At 36.9% G+C, this 17,016-nt stretch overlaps 2 protein-coding genes across 5 annotated transcripts; both read left to right on the forward strand.

Annotated features, from left to right (window-relative positions):
* The first annotated feature begins 4,597 nt into the window (after positions 1-4,597).
* LOC121775099 (B-box zinc finger protein 19-like) lies at positions 4,598-6,821 on the forward strand. Its single transcript, XM_042172069.1, has 5 exons — positions 4,598-5,084; positions 5,815-5,911; positions 5,989-6,104; positions 6,176-6,406; positions 6,505-6,821. Exons 1-5 carry the CDS (start codon positions 4,992-4,994, stop codon positions 6,508-6,510), a joined length of 543 nt encoding a protein of 180 aa, XP_042028003.1. The 5' UTR covers positions 4,598-4,991; the 3' UTR covers positions 6,511-6,821.
* A 6,660-nt stretch (positions 6,822-13,481) lies between these two features.
* Positions 13,482-16,568, forward strand: LOC121774838 (probable serine protease EDA2). 4 transcript variants are annotated; one of them, XM_042171702.1, is made up of 11 exons: positions 13,487-13,918; positions 14,091-14,216; positions 14,349-14,684; positions 14,784-14,900; positions 15,111-15,164; positions 15,242-15,313; positions 15,433-15,638; positions 15,706-15,803; positions 15,880-15,954; positions 16,116-16,199; positions 16,308-16,568. In XM_042171702.1, exons 1-11 carry the CDS (start codon positions 13,778-13,780, stop codon positions 16,421-16,423), a joined length of 1,425 nt encoding a protein of 474 aa, XP_042027636.1. In that variant the 5' UTR covers positions 13,487-13,777; the 3' UTR covers positions 16,424-16,568. The 4 variants fall into 4 exon arrangements, with proteins under 4 accessions (XP_042027635.1, XP_042027636.1, XP_042027637.1 ...); XM_042171701.1 differs by having other exon boundaries at positions 13,482-13,918; positions 16,116-16,568; XM_042171703.1 differs by having other exon boundaries at positions 13,904-13,918; positions 14,315-14,684; positions 16,116-16,568.
* The last annotated feature ends 448 nt before the right edge of the window (positions 16,569-17,016 follow it).

The following is a 17,016-nucleotide window of genomic DNA, read 5'->3' on the forward strand; positions in this document are numbered from 1 at the left end:
TAGTTACATATATTCCTTAGTTATAGTTATATTTAAAGTATTAAATTTAATCTGTTGGTATAGATCAGCTCGAAATATATTTTAAATTTTCAAGAATGATTGGCCCTGCTTTAAATTTGAATATAGCATAGATTCAAATTTGCATTTCATGAATAATTAATTGAAATGTACACAGTGGCTATCACAATAATCTACAAAATACATATCATACTTATGTATGTTATATGATCGGTTATTGATATAAATATGCGTAGTGATAAGAAATATGATTATGAAGTATACTACTATTGTATAATTTTATCAATTTGACTTATAACATATCATCTTCTTTTATTATTCTAGAACCAATCCCTAAGAATGACTAAGCATAATATGTTTCATACTTTTCTTAGAGGAGTAGTTTATTTATATTCAGCCACCTTTAATAGAATAATAGTAGTACGAAATTAAATCCAAAAAATAAAGCGCGACGTTACTCATTAGTGATAATTGTCTTTGACATAAATTCTGTGCATGGTTAATTATAGGCTGCACATGGCTTCCTTATAGTTCTTTCATTATAATAATAATAACACCGGCCCATGTACTTCAAATTTAATAACGAGTATTATATAATTTAATAATGACAATAAAAAATTGGTAAAACGCCGAAAAATCACAAAATTTATTAAATTCTGGTCAATTCTATAATTTTAAAAAATTAATCAATTCAAATTCTAATTTTATAGTATTTTCTTAACTGTCTCATTTATTTATATTTGGAGAATATTGTGTATGATTTGAAGTTGGAATCCATGATTTTGGTTTTTTCAAATTTGCATCATTTACAAATTAAAAGGCATTAATTTTAGTATGAAAAATTCTAGATATAAGGTTAGCCTAACATCCTGAAATCCAAATTAATAGAAGAATTAAGAAAAATTGTCAAACTTTACTCATTTTTCTCTTTTTATCTCGAATACTTCTTTTCTTTCTCTTTTATACTTTACTCATTTTTCTCTTTGTGGCTCCTACTTTATTCATTTTTTTTCTAATTCCTTCTCTTACTTTACCAATTTTTAATTAAAATCTGTGTTGTCCACCAATAAAGCTTTTTTGGTGGATGAATTATTTAATCTCATCATGGCCTCTTTTGTATATATATGATTTAATTTAATAAAAAATTATTTTTTTCATTTGTACGTGCCAAGTTTTATGATATAGTGTAAGAATTAATGAACGAATAGATATAATTTATCTCACTCTCCTCTATAATTTATTTCTCTTTTTCTTATTTATCATTCCTAAATCCCTCATTGGTCACTACGATTTCAATAATAATCGTATTTGTATCCATACAAGTAACCATGTTTATTTAAATTTCTTTAATAGTAGATGTTTTTATATATTTTCTATATTGTCGATTTCATACATGTAGTTTCTTTCCTCAACAATGAGAACATAGTTAATAATAGTATACTCAGAAAATTGATATATAATCGGTTTATTTTCTTACTACAAATATATGCATATCCTACCATTTTAGTCATCTCACTATCTGTATCTTTTGGATTGGGCTTGATCTATAAAGCATAGACATCCATAAGAAATTTATATACATTGAATACATCATGAAACATTTACAAATTACAATAAACGAATGAGCTTTTTCATGAGAGTCACACTATTGCTCAAAACCAATTATTCTTGATTCACAACCAAAGAAGACTAACCACCCATTCCCTCAATTATGGAATTAATTATCCATTAATCATATATGAATATAAAAAAGAACAAAATATAATAACAATAGCTAACATTGATCATGGACATGTTATGTTGTTGTATTCCAAATAAAAGCTGCTAAAAGAAAAGAGTTGTGTAGTGTGGGGACATAAATTTATATTCTTTGACCAAAAAATGGCTTTACGCCCATGTGCATGTGCTATTGTAGTCCTCATTATTTTACTAGTAATTCCTAATGAAATTACATGTGGCATTGACAAAAAAATAATAAATACTATAAGAAAATAAAATAGAGTATTAATTAAGATCATATTCACAAGATGTTTACTTACACATTATTTATTTCGAGCATACTTGTGGTTTTAAATACTTAAGTGTTATAATGTTTTAAATGAATATTACCAATGGGAAATACTAAATAATTTAAATTCAAACCATCAATGATTGTGTGGCATACTAAAATCCAACTGCCATGTTTGTCCACACATTATATACAGCATTTTTTTCGTATGCAAAATAATTTTGGTGGAATTATTCGATGTTCACATGATTTTAAGTAAAGACAAAATTTTGATATAAGTATTAACTCTTCTGTAGACTACTTAAAATGAAAGTGATTAATTCAAACTGATTTGCGCCAAATTAAACTTAAGTAAATTGGTATTAATTCGTTCCATATGTTAATGCAGCTTACGTACAGGCAAAGTGGAATATAATTAAATTTCAATCCCAGAAAGTAAGTACAAATTATTTCCTGACATATACGAAATAATTGTATATTTTGGATGGAATAAATTACGAAAATAAGGAAATTATTATTAATACTATTACAAGTACTATTTTATAGGCAAATGAATAAATTTAAGTCGCGTCACGATGGACTAGAACCCGAAATTTTTGGTCTCGGATATCAACCACTATACCATTAGGCCAACTCACACACAATTATTACAATTACTCAATCACGTGATTTGTAGTAAAAAAAATCAAACTCATAAAGTATGAAAAAAGTTCTGATTATAAAGTGGCTAAAATAATAATTTTATCACCGTTATTAAATAATCGTACACAGAGTCATATGTATTTGCATGGTAAAATTGGACTACATTATTAATTAGTAGATCTATAAACAGTGAAAATGGAGCTGTCATTGACTCTTTCTAACAAAATTCTGTACTAAATAGATAAATAAATATAGAATGTGAGGTAGAAATTTGTAGGTAGTTGATGTGATAATAGTTGATTTAATACACCTATCTAAAAAGGCTGATGATTGAATGGTCGAAATTCTGTTGAAATTTATGCAAAATGACAACTATAATTTATTGTGGTCACATGACAATGTGTAAAACACTCATTGGCCCATTCCAGATTTAAATTTCATTATATATATCAGGAGTTTGTATGACTTTCCACCATCGCCATGGTCTGAATATTAAATAAAATAGTAAATTTTAATTTTTTTATAAGAAATTTAAGAAACCATTTGATCAAAGATTTATGCTAATCCCGATTAAATAAACTATAATACTAGTAGATTAATAATCTAATAAAAACTCTACTAAACCATAATGAATGGTTGTCCAATTTTTTTTATATAATTCTACACATAATAGAATGCGATGGGTTTTCTACTTGAACGGGCCTTACTCTTTTACAAGCTCAAAATACGGCCCATTAGATCATTTAATAGACCCACAGGCCCAAGTCTTTTCTAATGCATATTAATATTTCCCCTTCAAAGTGACATCTACATATATACTTTCTTTATTCATAAAAACAGACAATTTGGAAGTACCATGGTTTTAATATGTAATTGATAAAATAGAAAAAAAATTAAATAAAATAATTAGATTATTGTTAGTGGAGAATAAGATTCTGTCTTATTAAAAAGAATCTTTCCATGAATAGATGTTGACTACTACTCCTTTAGTCTACAAAAAATAGCCTCATTTGTCGATGACATGAGTTTTAAGATGAATTGGTAAAATAAGATAGAGGGGAGAAAAATTAGATAAAGCAATAGAGAGATGAGAAAAAGTGTGTAAAGTATGAGAGAAAGTTTCAATTTTTATAATATAACTATTTTTTGTAAACGCCCCAAAATGGCAAAATAAGACCATTTTTCATGTACGGAGAGAGTATATCTTCTATGGGAATGATGAAGTGAAAATAATGCTATATCAATTTTTATGGAACATAATGAATATTTCCTGTAGACACCCCAAAAGGGTTAATTGCTTATAAAATCACAAAGTTTGAATAAATTTTGGATTTATTCCTTATCTTTTCATATTTGAATGACAATCATGAAATTTTAAAAATTAACAGTTGTCCCATTTGATCAAATTTATGCTATTACTTTTAGATTCGTAAACTCAAAATTATGTCATTTAGTCGTCTGCATCGTAAAAGTAATACATTTAAGTCACTATTCATTAACAACGCCATAATTTTACATGTGTAGTATTGAATCCGTCTTTTAAATATTTATTCTGGAACAATTTATTATTTAAATTTTAAAATGTGTCAATCAAATTAGAATTTGATCGTAACTTTTTGATTTTATAGTAAATTAACCATGTTATAAAAGACATGCTATGTTATATACTGGCTATATATTTTATTAGAGTATCAGTGCATACTATTTTAGTTTAGATTATTATTATTTTTTTTTATTTTTTTTTATTTTTTATTTTTTTTTAGTATCTGAAGAACTATTATAACGAAGATAGTAGTTTGTCTCTGCAATGACACAACCCACATTAGGCCGAACATTTGGAATTAATTGGAGCAAGATTTTATCGAGGGCCCCCATCTTCAAAGGTGTAGCTCCTATGGAAAAGTTGGCAACCAATAAGAGAGAGACAAAAACCTGATCAATCAAAGAGACACAAAAAAAAGGTGTGGTGATCTGAGATATTCAACTAGTGGGCACGAATCAAAGTTTCACCTCCAAATCACCAACCCCACATGCTCAAAATTCCAATTTGTGGCTCAAGATCTTCTGTTTCATCACACTTCTTCTTCTCCTCTCTCTCTCTCTCTCTCATCATGTCCCACCAACTTGTTTCTTAGTAGTCAATCACTGTTTATTCCAATTGCTAGCAACTCTCCTACCAAATAATTAAACAAATTTGTCCGGCAATTCATCTGTTTTTGTGTTAGTGGGATACTATTTATCTTCATTCTTGATTTTTGTATGTGTGTGTGTGTGTGTGTGTTGAGAAATTTTAATGGTTGTTGTTTGGTGGGAGTAATGAAGTATGAGGACGCTTTGTGACGTTTGTGAGGGCGCTGCTGCTGTGCTTTTCTGTGCTGCTGACGAGGCTGCTCTTTGTCGTGCCTGCGATGATAAGGCATGCTTGAATCATTTGTGTGTGTGTGTGTGTGTGTATTTTGGATGTTTAATGTTGTAAAGGTTGAATCTTTTTTAGGTAGGGTTGCTGAATTTTGAATGATTTGTGCCTCTTTGGTGTTTTCTTGATTTTAATTTGTTGTAAAGATTGAATCTTTTTTAGTTGGGCTTGCTCTAATTTGGATGCAAAGTGCTGTTTTTGTGCTAGCTTTGGATGCTTTATGTGTAATTGATGTTTTCTTGACCTAATTTAGACATAAATTTCCCAATTTGATGATGATGATGTTAGGCCAGGAGAAGATTGTTGGTTCATTTCAGTTGTTGTGACTTAGCTGGCTCGATTTTAAAGATTCACACAAGATCCTAGGATTTAAACTGTGTTCCACATGTTAACTTATCCCTATGTTAACAATGTTATTATTGGATAAGGGGCTGTTTAATTTCGTTGTGTGTCTCTGTATATATTTAGCAAATTCTTCATTGTGTGTGTTTGATGTCTTTTTTATTTGGCTGTCCTAATGTAGACATGAATAACCTAGGTTGTTACACTCAATTAGGCCAGCAGAAGATTGTTGGTTTATTTTAGTTGTTACTACTAATTTCCTAGTTAATCAGGTAGCTCGATTTAATGATCTTCAACGAGATCCTCTATTTAGCTGTCATATACTTGGTATATATTTCTTATACATACATATACATATGATATAGGAGATTCTTGAAAATTTATGTAGGTTCACATGTGCAACAAGCTTGCTAGTAGGCATGCAAGAGTTGGTCTAGCTAGTCCCAGCGACGTTCCACGCTGTGATATATGTGAAAATGCTCCTGGTAAACATGTGTTCCCCCTTGTACTACGTGTGATGTTTCTTGAAATTCATGCTGAGAGTATAGCGTGTTTTTTTCAGCCTTCTTTTACTGCGAAGTGGATGGCAGCTCCCTCTGTTTGCAGTGTGACATGATCGTGCACGTTGGTGGTAAACGAACACATAGGAGATTCCTCTTGTTCAGACAGAGAGTTGAGGTTTGTTTGATCATACTAAAATCTATCTTTGTGTCAAACAAGTTGCTCTAAATCTTCATGCTGATGCATAGTTTCCTGGAGATAAGCCTGGTCTGACTGGGGATCCCGTTGTACAAGGCGTGGACAAGAGAGATAACAACCACAACCACTCGCGGAGATTGATGGATGAAGATGATCAGCAAATTTCTCCTTCTGCAGACTTGGACGCCGGTGCTGCTGATAGAGAAGCTAAGAACGGTGCAGGAATGATTGATTTGAATATGCAGCCTCATCGTCTCCACAGCCACGCTGAAAACAATCAGGCAAGCTAACCTAAACCCAAACAAAGAATGGGATTTGACTTGTATTTCAAGAATTGACAGTGAGGATTGATTGATTTCTAAATGTGGTTGCTTTGTAGGGGTGATGCTTTGAGAAGGGACTCGCATCGCATGAGATGGCTTTGCTTTTGGATCGCGAGGAAGATGAAGATGCAGCATTGTTTCTCTGAATAGGTTTGTGGAGAATGATATTCTTTGAGCAGTGAGGGTAGTTGTATAGCTAGAAGAATGTGGTCGAGCAACGAGCAAGAGCAAAGGTTGCTTTTGTTGCTAACAGTGTAGAACTAGCTAGCTAGCTTTGTTTGGAGCAACTTGCCTTTTGCAAAACATGTCAAGTTTGAAAATTGAAACCATGTATGTGTTTTTTTGGCATGAGATTTGTGTTTCTTGATCAGAATTTGATTGCTGCAACTGTTAAGTTTCTTGCTTTGAGATTTACTAATTTGTTTCTTAATGTTGGGATTCAATATGCACAAGACTTTCACACACTCAGGTGAATCACACACACACTCACAGTTGTATGATAACTCACAATGCAGAAGAACACACACTCACACTTAGAGTATCGAAGATGGTAATCTTGGAGAGAAAACTTGAAAACTCTTTATTGATTTTCACTACTAACTACGTACATGGTTTTGAGCTATTTAAAGCTCTACAATCAAGTAGCAACTGCTACTAACTAACTACAAGAAGAATCAAGAAAGCAAGAAGAATAACTGCTACATCTCGGCTAACTAACTGCTGCACCAACGGCTAGTTTCTCTAGGCCGAACTTCCTTCTCGGTTCAAGACCGAACTGTTGCTTCTTCTTTTTTCGGCTCAAGACGAACTCTATTCTTGACTCAAGACCGAACTTTCTTTTCGGCTCACAACCGAGCACTCTCTTCGGCTCACAACCGAGCTCCCTTCTCGGTTCACAAACCGAACTCCTTTCTCGGTACACAAACCGAACTCCTTTGCTTCTCGGCTCAAGACCAACTGTCTTCTCGGCTCAAAGCCGAACTCAAAGCCGAGCTCAAAGCCGAGCTTCCTTCTTCTTCTCTTCTTCTTCCAACTGAAATGAGCACTCCATTATTACAATTCTCCACCTGAGGGCTCATCTCAGTTCTCGCACAAACATTGATCAACTTCTTGCAATGATCAAACTTGTCTCTACTTAGAGATTTAGTTAGCATATCTGCCGGATTGTGCAAGGTGTTAATCTTAACCACCTTCACCCTTCCCCTTTCAATCTCATCTCTAATAAAGTGCAACTTTATGTCTATATGCTTGCTCCTTTCATGGAAACCCGGATGTTTAGCCAAGCATATAGCTGAGCTGCTGTCACAATGAATCACCATTGTTTCTTGGTCAAAACCAAAATCAGAAATTACTCCCTGGATCCAAAAGCTCTCCTGTACAGCTGCAGTGAGAGCTATATACTCTGATTCTGTAGTTGAGAGAGCAACTACACTCTGCAGACCTGATTTCCAACTGATCACAGTTCCAAACATGGTGAACAAATAACCTGTTTGAGACTTTCTGGTGTCCAGATTTGCAGCATAGTCTGCATCACAATACCCCTGCACAACCTCCTCAGATCCACCTTCCCAGCCATTGAACACAATCCCCCAGTCCTTAGTTGACTTCATGTACCTCAATATCCATTTAAGAGCATTCCAATGCTCCTTCCCCGGGTCTGCCATGTATCTGCTAGTCACTGAGATAGCATGAGCAAGATCTGGTCTTGTACAAATCATAGTGTACATGATACTCCCAACAACACTAGCATAAGGGATAGCCTCCATCTCATCAGCCTCTTGCTTAGTTTTAGGCGCTTGTTCCTTTGATAATCTGAAACTCTGGGACAAGGGTGTTGAGGCAGGTTTAGCATTCTCCATTCTGAATCTCTGCATAACTTTGTCAATATAATCAGTTTGCAGCATCCACAGCTTCTTGCAGCCTCTATCTCTCTGAATATGTATGCCTAGGATCTTCCTTGACTCTCCTAGATCCTTCATTTCAAAGCTCGACTTCAGATCTTGTTTAACTTTCTGAATTTCTGTCATAGAAGGGCCTGCAAGTAGCATATCATCCACATAGAGTAATAGGTAGGCAATGGGAGTCCTGCCTGCCTTCTTGATGTAAATACAATCATCATATTCTGATTTGGAGAAGCCAATCTTCTTCATCTGTGCATCAAACTTCTTATTCCACTGTCTAGGACTTTGCTTAAGTCCATAAAGACTTTTCTGTAGCAGGCACACCTTGCCTTCTTCTCCAGTCTTCACATAGCCCTCTGGCTGTTCCATAAAGATAGTCTCCTCTAGATCCCCATTGAGGAAGGCTGTCTTCACATCAAGCTGTTGTAGCTCCCAGTCTAGCTGGTTCACAACTGCCAACAAGATCCTAATCGAAGTGTGCTTAACAACTGGAGCAAATACTTCATTGAAATCAATTCCTTCTTGCTGTGTGAAGCCCCTAGCCACCAGCCTTGCCTTGAATCTGATTCTATCTTTATCAGTGGTCTCAATCTTTTTCTTAAACAACCACTTACAACTGATCAGCCTCCTTTCTTTTCCATCTGTAGTCAGTCTGGATTTATCCACCAAAATCCATGTTTTGTTCTTGAGTAAAGATTCCATTTCCTCATTCATGGCTTCAATCCACCTTTCTCTGTCTTTACTCTTCATGGCTTCTTTATATGTGAGAGGATCTGCAATATCAATGCCCTCAGCAGCACAAAGTGCATAGTAGACCACATCAGAAAACCTTTCAGGTGGTCTTGTATTTCTTCTGCCTCTATCTCTTGCTATCTGGTACTCTCTGGCAGAATCTGCTGTAGGCTCATCAATTTTTCTACCTCGAGCTAGAGCACCATCATCCTCTGGTTCAGACTCACTTTCTGAGTCAGAGGCTCCACCTGCTCCTTGGCAAAGTCCCACTGGCTCCACCTTGAGGAAATCACTCTCAACTTCATTGGAGTCCAGCTTCCTTTTTAAGTATGGCATCTGATCCTCCAAGAACACAACATCCCTACTCACCACCACCTTCTGCCTACCAGGCTCAATGCACCAGAGCCTATACCCCTTAACACCCCTCTGATACCCCAGCAATATGCATTTTAGAGCCCTAGCCTCAAGCTTACTTTGCCTAGCATGAGCATAGGCTGCACACCCAAACACCTTGTATTTTGAGTAGTCACTATGGGCTCCATACCACATGTAATCAGGAGTCTCAGCCTTAAGGGCAGTAGATGGACACTTATTTATGAGATAGGCTGCTGTATACACAGCCTCTCCCCAAAATCTGTTGCTCAGACCAGAACTGAGTAACAAGCACCTTACTCTCTCTAGGATAGTCCTATTCATCCTCTCCACAACACCATTTTGCTGGGGGTTACCAGGAACAGTGCGGTGCCTCTTCATACCCTTCTCTTTGCAAAACAGATCAAACTCAGTAGACAGGAATTCCAAGCCATTGTCAGTTCTTAGGCATTTAACACTCCTTCCCTTCTCTAGCTCCACCTCTTTACACCATATCTTGAATTTTGTGAATGTCTCTGATTTTTCTTTCAGTATATACACCCACAGTTTCCTAGTGTAGTCATCAATAATAGCAAGGTAGTATTTCCCACCACCAATTGAGCTTACAGGTGAAGGGCCCCAGAGATCACTGTGTATGTAGTCTAATGGGGCTGTAGAAGAGTGAATACCTGTAGGACAGGGTGCCTTCTTTGCTTTTCCAAGTATACACTGCTCACAGGGGTCCATCTTGTTGAAATCTCCAGAGATCAGGCCCTTCTTGATGAGTTCTTTCAAGCTTCCTTCTGCTGGATGGCCCAATCTCTTGTGCCATAGCATTATGGAATCATCTGACACTGCATTGCTTTCTCCATCAACGGCCTTACCTTCAGATAATAGAGAATGTGCTCTCTGTCAGCCTCCATCATCACTGCATTCCCAGATTTCACAAGCATCTTTCCCTGACTCATCAATATGGTGAACCCTTTCTCCTCCAGCATTCCCAATGAGATGAGATTTCTTTTCACTTCCGGAATATACCTCACCCCAGTTAGGATCTTTATAGAGCCATCTTGCAAACTTAGCTTCACTTTCCCTATCCCTTTGATCTGACACACATGGTTATTTCCAAGAACTACAGTCCCTGATGCTTCCTGAAGATCATGAAACCAAGATTTGTTGGGGCACATATGGAAGCTGCACCCTGAGTCCATTATCCACCTGTGACTGATCCCATTATCACTTACATTCATGAGTTGAGCAGGGGGATCAGTACTCTCTACACAATCAGAAGTGTTGTGGCCCTCAGAGGCTAGTTTTCTCTTCCAGGCATGGCAGTCCTTCTTCAAGTGCCCTGGTTTCTTGCACCAAAAACATGCTCTGGTTTCCTTCTGAGCATCAGAACTTGAGGGTTTAGAGCCCTCAAACTTTTTCTTGAAGTTCTGCTTTTTGAACTTCTTCACATTCAAGGCCTCTGCTGCTTGAACATTGGAGCTTGCAGAGCTTCTGCTGGTAGTCTTCTGGAGTTCCTTAGCCATCAAGGCCGAGTAGACTTCTGCATAGGTGATAGGCTTATCTCTGCCATAGATAATTGCATCACTCACCTGGTCATACGAGCTAGGCAAGGCATTCAATGTGAGAATGGCCTTGTCTTCATCTGAAATTTTAACATCCACAGAGCCCAGATCATCAATGATCTTATTGAACTCCTCCAACTGCTCTATGATAGATTTTTCACCAGAAAAACTATAGGCATAGAGCCTCTTCTTGAGATACAGCCGGTTAGCCAAAGATTTTGCCAGGTAAACTTCATCTAACCTGTTCAAGATCTCCACCGCAGTCTTGGCTTCTTGAACTTCCCTCAAGACCTTATCTCCAAGGCACAGAATCACTGCAGAATGTGCCTTGAGCTGCATCTCCTCCATCCTTGCCTGAGCTTTATCATCAAGCATTGGAGCCTTTCCTTTCTCTTCTGTATTTGCAAGAACTGCGGCCAAGCCTTGTTGAATCAAGACCGCCTTCATCTTCATCTTCCACAGGCTATAATCATTCTTGCCTGTGAACTTTTCTGCATCAAGCCTTGCTGCCATCTCTGAAACCGTTTGATCCTCTGCAAATCAGCTTCAATATCCCCTTCCCACAGACGGCGCCACTTGTTGGGATTCAATACGCACAAGACTTTCACACACTCAGGTGAATCACACACACACTCACAGTTGTATGATAACTCACAACGCAGAAGAACACACACTCACACTTAGAGTATCGAAGATGGTAATCTTGGAGAGAAAACTTGAAAACTCTTTATTGATTTTCACTACTAACTACGTACATGGTTTTGAGCTATTTAAAGCTCTACAATCAAGTAGCAACTGCTACTAACTAACTACAAGAAGAATCAAGAAAGCAAGAAGAATAACTGCTACATCTCGGCTAACTAACTGCTGCACCAACGGCTAGTTTCTCTAGGCCGAACTTCCTTCTCGGTTCAAGACCGAACTGTTGCTTCTTCTTTTTTCGGCTCAAGACGAACTCTATTCTTGACTCAAGACCGAACTTTCTTTTCGGCTCACAACCGAGCACTCTCTTCGGCTCACAACCGAGCTCCCTTCTCGGTTCACAAACCGAACTCCTTTCTCGGTACACAAACCGAACTCCTTTGCTTCTCGGCTCAAGACCAACTGTCTTCTCGGCTCAAAGCCGAACTCAAAGCCGAGCTCAAAGCCGAGCTTCCTTCTTCTTCTCTTCTTCTTCCAACTGAAATGAGCACTCCATTATTACACTTAAAACTAGTAGAAGATGGCTATATATGGGGTGTGGTTTCTAAGGTCTTGATGTGGCCTCTTGCCTGGGAATCGAAGGACTTCTTCCGATCGAGGACCCGTACTTGACTCGAGGCCACATCTTTAAGAGTAAAGTTGTATAAAGTCTCTGGCATTTCAAATCGGGCTAATGGCCAAAAGAATCATAAAGTTTGGTCAAATTCTAGTTAATCACGCAACTTTAAAAAATGGCTAATTATATCATAACTATGATATTTTCATAATTGTCCCGTGGTCTATGATTGGGGGGAATTATGTAATGCTTTTTGCAAAGGAAAAGTATCATGTGAAAAAAACATTTGGAAAATTTAAATGACGTCAATTAATAAATTGTTTCAGTTACGTTTTTAACTTTCACATATGTATGTTTTGATAAATTCAGAAACGTAGCATCATGAAAAAAATTTTAAAAAAATATTCTATACGACGTATTGTAGTTCCAACTTGATTCAAGCTACCAAACTTTGTAACATCTCTTACTCAATTGTCAAATGCTGAGTAGTGGTATGTACTCCATACTTGGCCACTAGCAAAAAATGTGCGCACAGCTTAGCTTTGTTCATGGTACACCATAGAAATATATCATTGACACGAGTTTTAATTCGTGATTAGTAAAGTAAAAGAGAATGAAGAAAAATAGTTGAAATTGTACAGTGGATTGTGGGTCACTAAAATGATAAAGTAAAAGAGAAGGAGAAAATGTTACTCCCTCCTTCCTCCATTAATTATCCACTTTGATTCCGATACAGGTTTTAAGAAATGTGAAAGAAAGTGGGTTAAAAAGTTAGTAGAATATGAGTCTCACTTTTATTTATTAGTTTTATAATAAAATGTGAGTGGAATAAATTAGTGGAATGTGAAGCCTACTTAACATAGATATGGACTATTTCTATTGGACCGAAAAAAAAGAAATATAGCTTGTTTCTATGGAATGGATGGAGTAACTTAACATCTACAATCCTAAATTTAAGCTAATGTACAAAATATATGAGCTTTACAACATTTTTGCTAGTGTGCCACGTGTAGGACTAGAGTTATCAAAAGTGGTCCCAAGGTAGATGCTCTATTAGCGAGTTCACACCATAGAAAATACTTATCACAAAAGTATGACATCCTTTGATTTATAAATTGGAAATTGGTCACCAAATTATCAACTTTCACAAAAGTATGTACTACTAGTATTTTTAATCTTTAAAGTCATCTTCAAAATTATTACTTTTTTTTAACTGTGCGGATTTTTCGTACAAAAAATTTTCGACATAAATTTTCCTATATACAATACCATCCATATCATCATCAATTTCATTTTCCCTACAAGATCAAAATGTTGATAATTATTACGACCACTTTTAATGTTTACGAAAAATACAAGACTTGTGTGAAATTTCATAATTTTTCTGATGAATTTCCATTTATAAAAACATATACCAATAATAATTTAATAATAGTAGTATAAATTTAAAATGTTCAAACTGTGACAATCAAGAGAACTGAGTCTGCACCAATTTCAAGCAAAGAAGCTAAAGATGAAGAAGTTGGCGGCGGCTATTTCGATCGCAATTTTGGCGGTTGCCTCTGCCTCGGCACTGCGGCATATGCGGGAGACCAGCTATTTGAGCAAGGAAGAGCACTGGATTAATCAAACTATTGATCACTTCTCTCCCTACGTAACTTCCTTCTCCATATCAATTCATTGTTGCACTTCACATGGAAATTCTTGTTCATCTTCAATTTAGTTTTCTCCTAGTAGGAATGGAAAGTGTGTAGATTGCGGCTTCAATTTCACCTTACTCATATGTCTAGCAATTGCACCATGCTCCAACTAGAGTGTCTTTGCAGGACCGCACCCAATTTGCTCAACGCTATTATGAATATCTCCATGAGTTTCATTCTCCTGATGCTCCAATATTTCTTATCATCTGTGGGGAATCTTCTTGTAATGGGATTAGTAATGACTATTTGGGGGTAAGTTTGCAGTCCCATGAAACTGAAATATACTAACAGAACTAGGAAAAAAGGGCTCTGTTTACAACAACTCATTTACTTTTAACATATGATTCTAGGTGGAAATGTTTCTTCACCTTGGAAGCTCAATAGGTTCTAGCAAAAAAGTTTGGAGCAGCTGTGGTTTCTCTTGAGCATCGTTACTACGGGAAGAGCTACCCTTTCGGATCATTCAGCATGGATAATCTGAGATATCTTTCGTCGAAACAAGCCCTGTTTGATTTGGCTGTTTTCAGGCAGTATTATCAGGAATCCTTAAATGCAAAGCTCAACAAATCAACACACAATCCATGGTTTGTCTTTGGCATCTCATACGCGGGAGCCCTAAGTGCGTGGTTCCGCCTCAAGTTCCCGCATCTTACCTGCGGAAGTCTTGCTAGCTCAGCCCTTGTTCTTGCTGTTTACAACTTCACCAAGTTTGATCAGCAGGTCAAGGAAAACTCATTAAATCATCTGTTTTGTTACCTCCTTACTTTGCTTTAAAGTTGTATACGATCCGTTTCTTGATCCGGTGATATTTTTGTGCAGGTTGGTGAATCCGCTGGTCCAGAATGTAAAGCTGTGTTGCAAGAAATTACCAATCTTGTTGAGCAGAGACTTGAATCTAACCAGAAAGAGCTAAAGAAATTATTTAACGCATCCAAGGTAGAAAAGATTAGTAAGTTTATGACATACTTTGAAATTGTTGCAATCTTTATTTTAACTACCTTGTTACATTTTCTGACTGATGTCAAGTGGTTTTATTCTAAGCTTGAGTAATTCATTTAGAAGTCCTGCTTTCCACTATGAGTTTCATTTTGTGTGGAATCTCGGATCGTATTATGGAGTTCAATGATGACTTGATTTGTATTACAGCTATCAAACGATGGCGACTTCTTGTATTTTCTGGCAGATGCAGCAGTCACAGCGGTACGTGAATATACATCTTTGTACAATAGAAACTTATTGTTTTCTGGACCAGTTTTAGCATGGTTTGCGGTTTTCAGATTCAATATGGTGATCCAGATGAACTGTGCAATCCTCTTACTGAAGCAAAGAAAGCTGGCGAAGATTTAGTGGTAAGCCGTTCTTTTTTCTCTAGTTGTACCTAGCAAGAAAGTTTGCACGGTTGTGGTTTGGTTCTCTTCGAACTCTATCACGGAAGCACCATTTGTGCTGCTGATATTTTCTTGTTCAGGAAGCATATGCCAAATATGTGAAGGAGTATTACATAGACTATATTGGTGTCGATGTTGAGGCTTACGGGCAACAGCAGTTGAAGAGAGCCAAAATAAGCGATAGCAGTTCTGCTCGCTTGTGGTGGTTCCAAGTGTGTACAGAAGTTGCATATTTTCGAGTCGCACCAGCAAATGATAGTATCCGTTCGTCAAAAGTCGACACTAGGCAAGTCTACGCGTTTTCCTTTTCTTCCTGGCGTTGCGTTAAATTGAGTAAGCAATTTAAATTGCAGATACTATTTGGATCTCTGCAAAAAGGTCTTTGGGAATAATATGCCTGGCCCTGATGTTAACGCGACAAACCTATATTATGGAGGCAAAGATATTGCTGGTAACATCATTTAACTGTTTTCTCTTATCAAAGAAGCTCATCGTGGACTGATTCGTTGTCTTTTTCATTAACTTAGGTTCAAAAATAATCTTCACGAATGGTTCACAAGACCCTTGGCGGCATGCATCTAAACAGACATCTTCACGTGGCAGTGAGTCCAAACACTGTGTAGCTTGATAACTTTTCCAGAGTCTATACATATTTCTCTCTATTTAAAGGATGCTTTAATAGGAAGATGATTCAACAATGTTGGCAGAGTTGTTTCACCATTGTTGTGTGCTTTATCAAAACCTGTTCCTCTTCGCTTTTCAGTGCCTGCATACATTATCAAGTGTCACAACTGTGGGCATGGAGCGGACATGCGTGGCTGTCCTCAGTCTCGTTTGGTTCCCAAGGGTATGTTGTGTGGGTTAGGCTCTCGTATTTGGTCGTGCTCATCAACTGCCATTTCGCTAGTTTCCTTTTCACATTCGAAAGTTCTTCCTGTCGTGTTCCGTGTTTCAGGTGATGCAAAGAACTGCGCATCCCCAGACGCGGTCAATAAAGTAAGACGGGATATCATCACCCATATTTATCAGTGGCTATCGGAATGTCAGTTTTCGGGTGTAAGCGCCATGTAAAATATAGGGTATAAATTGAGAACTTCAGGCCATGTTAATTCTGTATGTATTCAACTTCAGTAGTTATGTATAGTTATGTTTTATTGTAAGAGACATTGAAACAAAGAAGTGATAAATAAAGAGCATATTCTCGCCTGTTTCATTATTTGTGTGTCCTCAGATTAATTCATACCCGAGAGTTGTTCAATATTGATTTAATAAAAAGAGTTTTTAGTGTCAAACATTTGGTGATACTTTTCCCATAGTCTGATCAAGACATTCACCACACAGCTTAGTAACTGTATCCCTTAACCAACAATTCCTTCTTGGCCTCCTCGGATTCGCCCTGTCCGGTGTACTTTCCAAGCTGGGCAAGCGAGTTTAACTTCGCTCTGAGGAGGAGAGCGTCTTGAGCGGCCTTCGCGTTCTTAGGCCTTTCCCCTCACGTTCTGCAAGGCACGTGCGTGCCACAAGTTTGGGGCCTGGTCATCGCGTTCAATTTGAGTGTGACCTCAACCTTGATTGTCCTCCGGTTAAGAACCGATGATTAAGAACAAACTAGGGTTCTGATTTTTCTTGGCTCAATTTTCAAAAAAATATATACTTCCTCCGTC

The sequence above is a fragment of the Salvia splendens genome, chromosome 17 (genome assembly GCF_004379255.2).
Source record: "Salvia splendens isolate huo1 chromosome 17, SspV2, whole genome shotgun sequence".
Classification (NCBI taxonomy): domain Eukaryota; kingdom Viridiplantae; phylum Streptophyta; class Magnoliopsida; order Lamiales; family Lamiaceae; genus Salvia; species Salvia splendens.

Excerpts from the sequence above, each read along its gene's own strand:
- LOC121775099 (XM_042172069.1), top strand. The coding sequence starts at position 4,992 with ATGAGGACGCTTTGTGACGTTTGTGAGGGCGCTGCTGCTGTGCTTTTC. Across the intron at positions 5,085-5,814 it reads GTCGTGCCTGCGATGATAAG|GTTCACATGTGCAACAAGCT; the intron begins GCATGCTTGAAT and ends AAATTTATGTAG. Across the intron at positions 6,105-6,175 it reads TGTTCAGACAGAGAGTTGAG|TTTCCTGGAGATAAGCCTGG; the intron begins GTTTGTTTGATC and ends GCTGATGCATAG.
- LOC121774838 (XM_042171701.1), top strand. The coding sequence starts at position 13,778 with ATGAAGAAGTTGGCGGCGGCTATTTCGATCGCAATTTTGGCGGTTGCC. Across the intron at positions 14,217-14,348 it reads TTAGTAATGACTATTTGGGG|GTTCTAGCAAAAAAGTTTGG; the intron begins GTAAGTTTGCAG and ends GAAGCTCAATAG. Across the intron at positions 14,685-14,783 it reads TCACCAAGTTTGATCAGCAG|GTTGGTGAATCCGCTGGTCC; the intron begins GTCAAGGAAAAC and ends ATTTTTGTGCAG.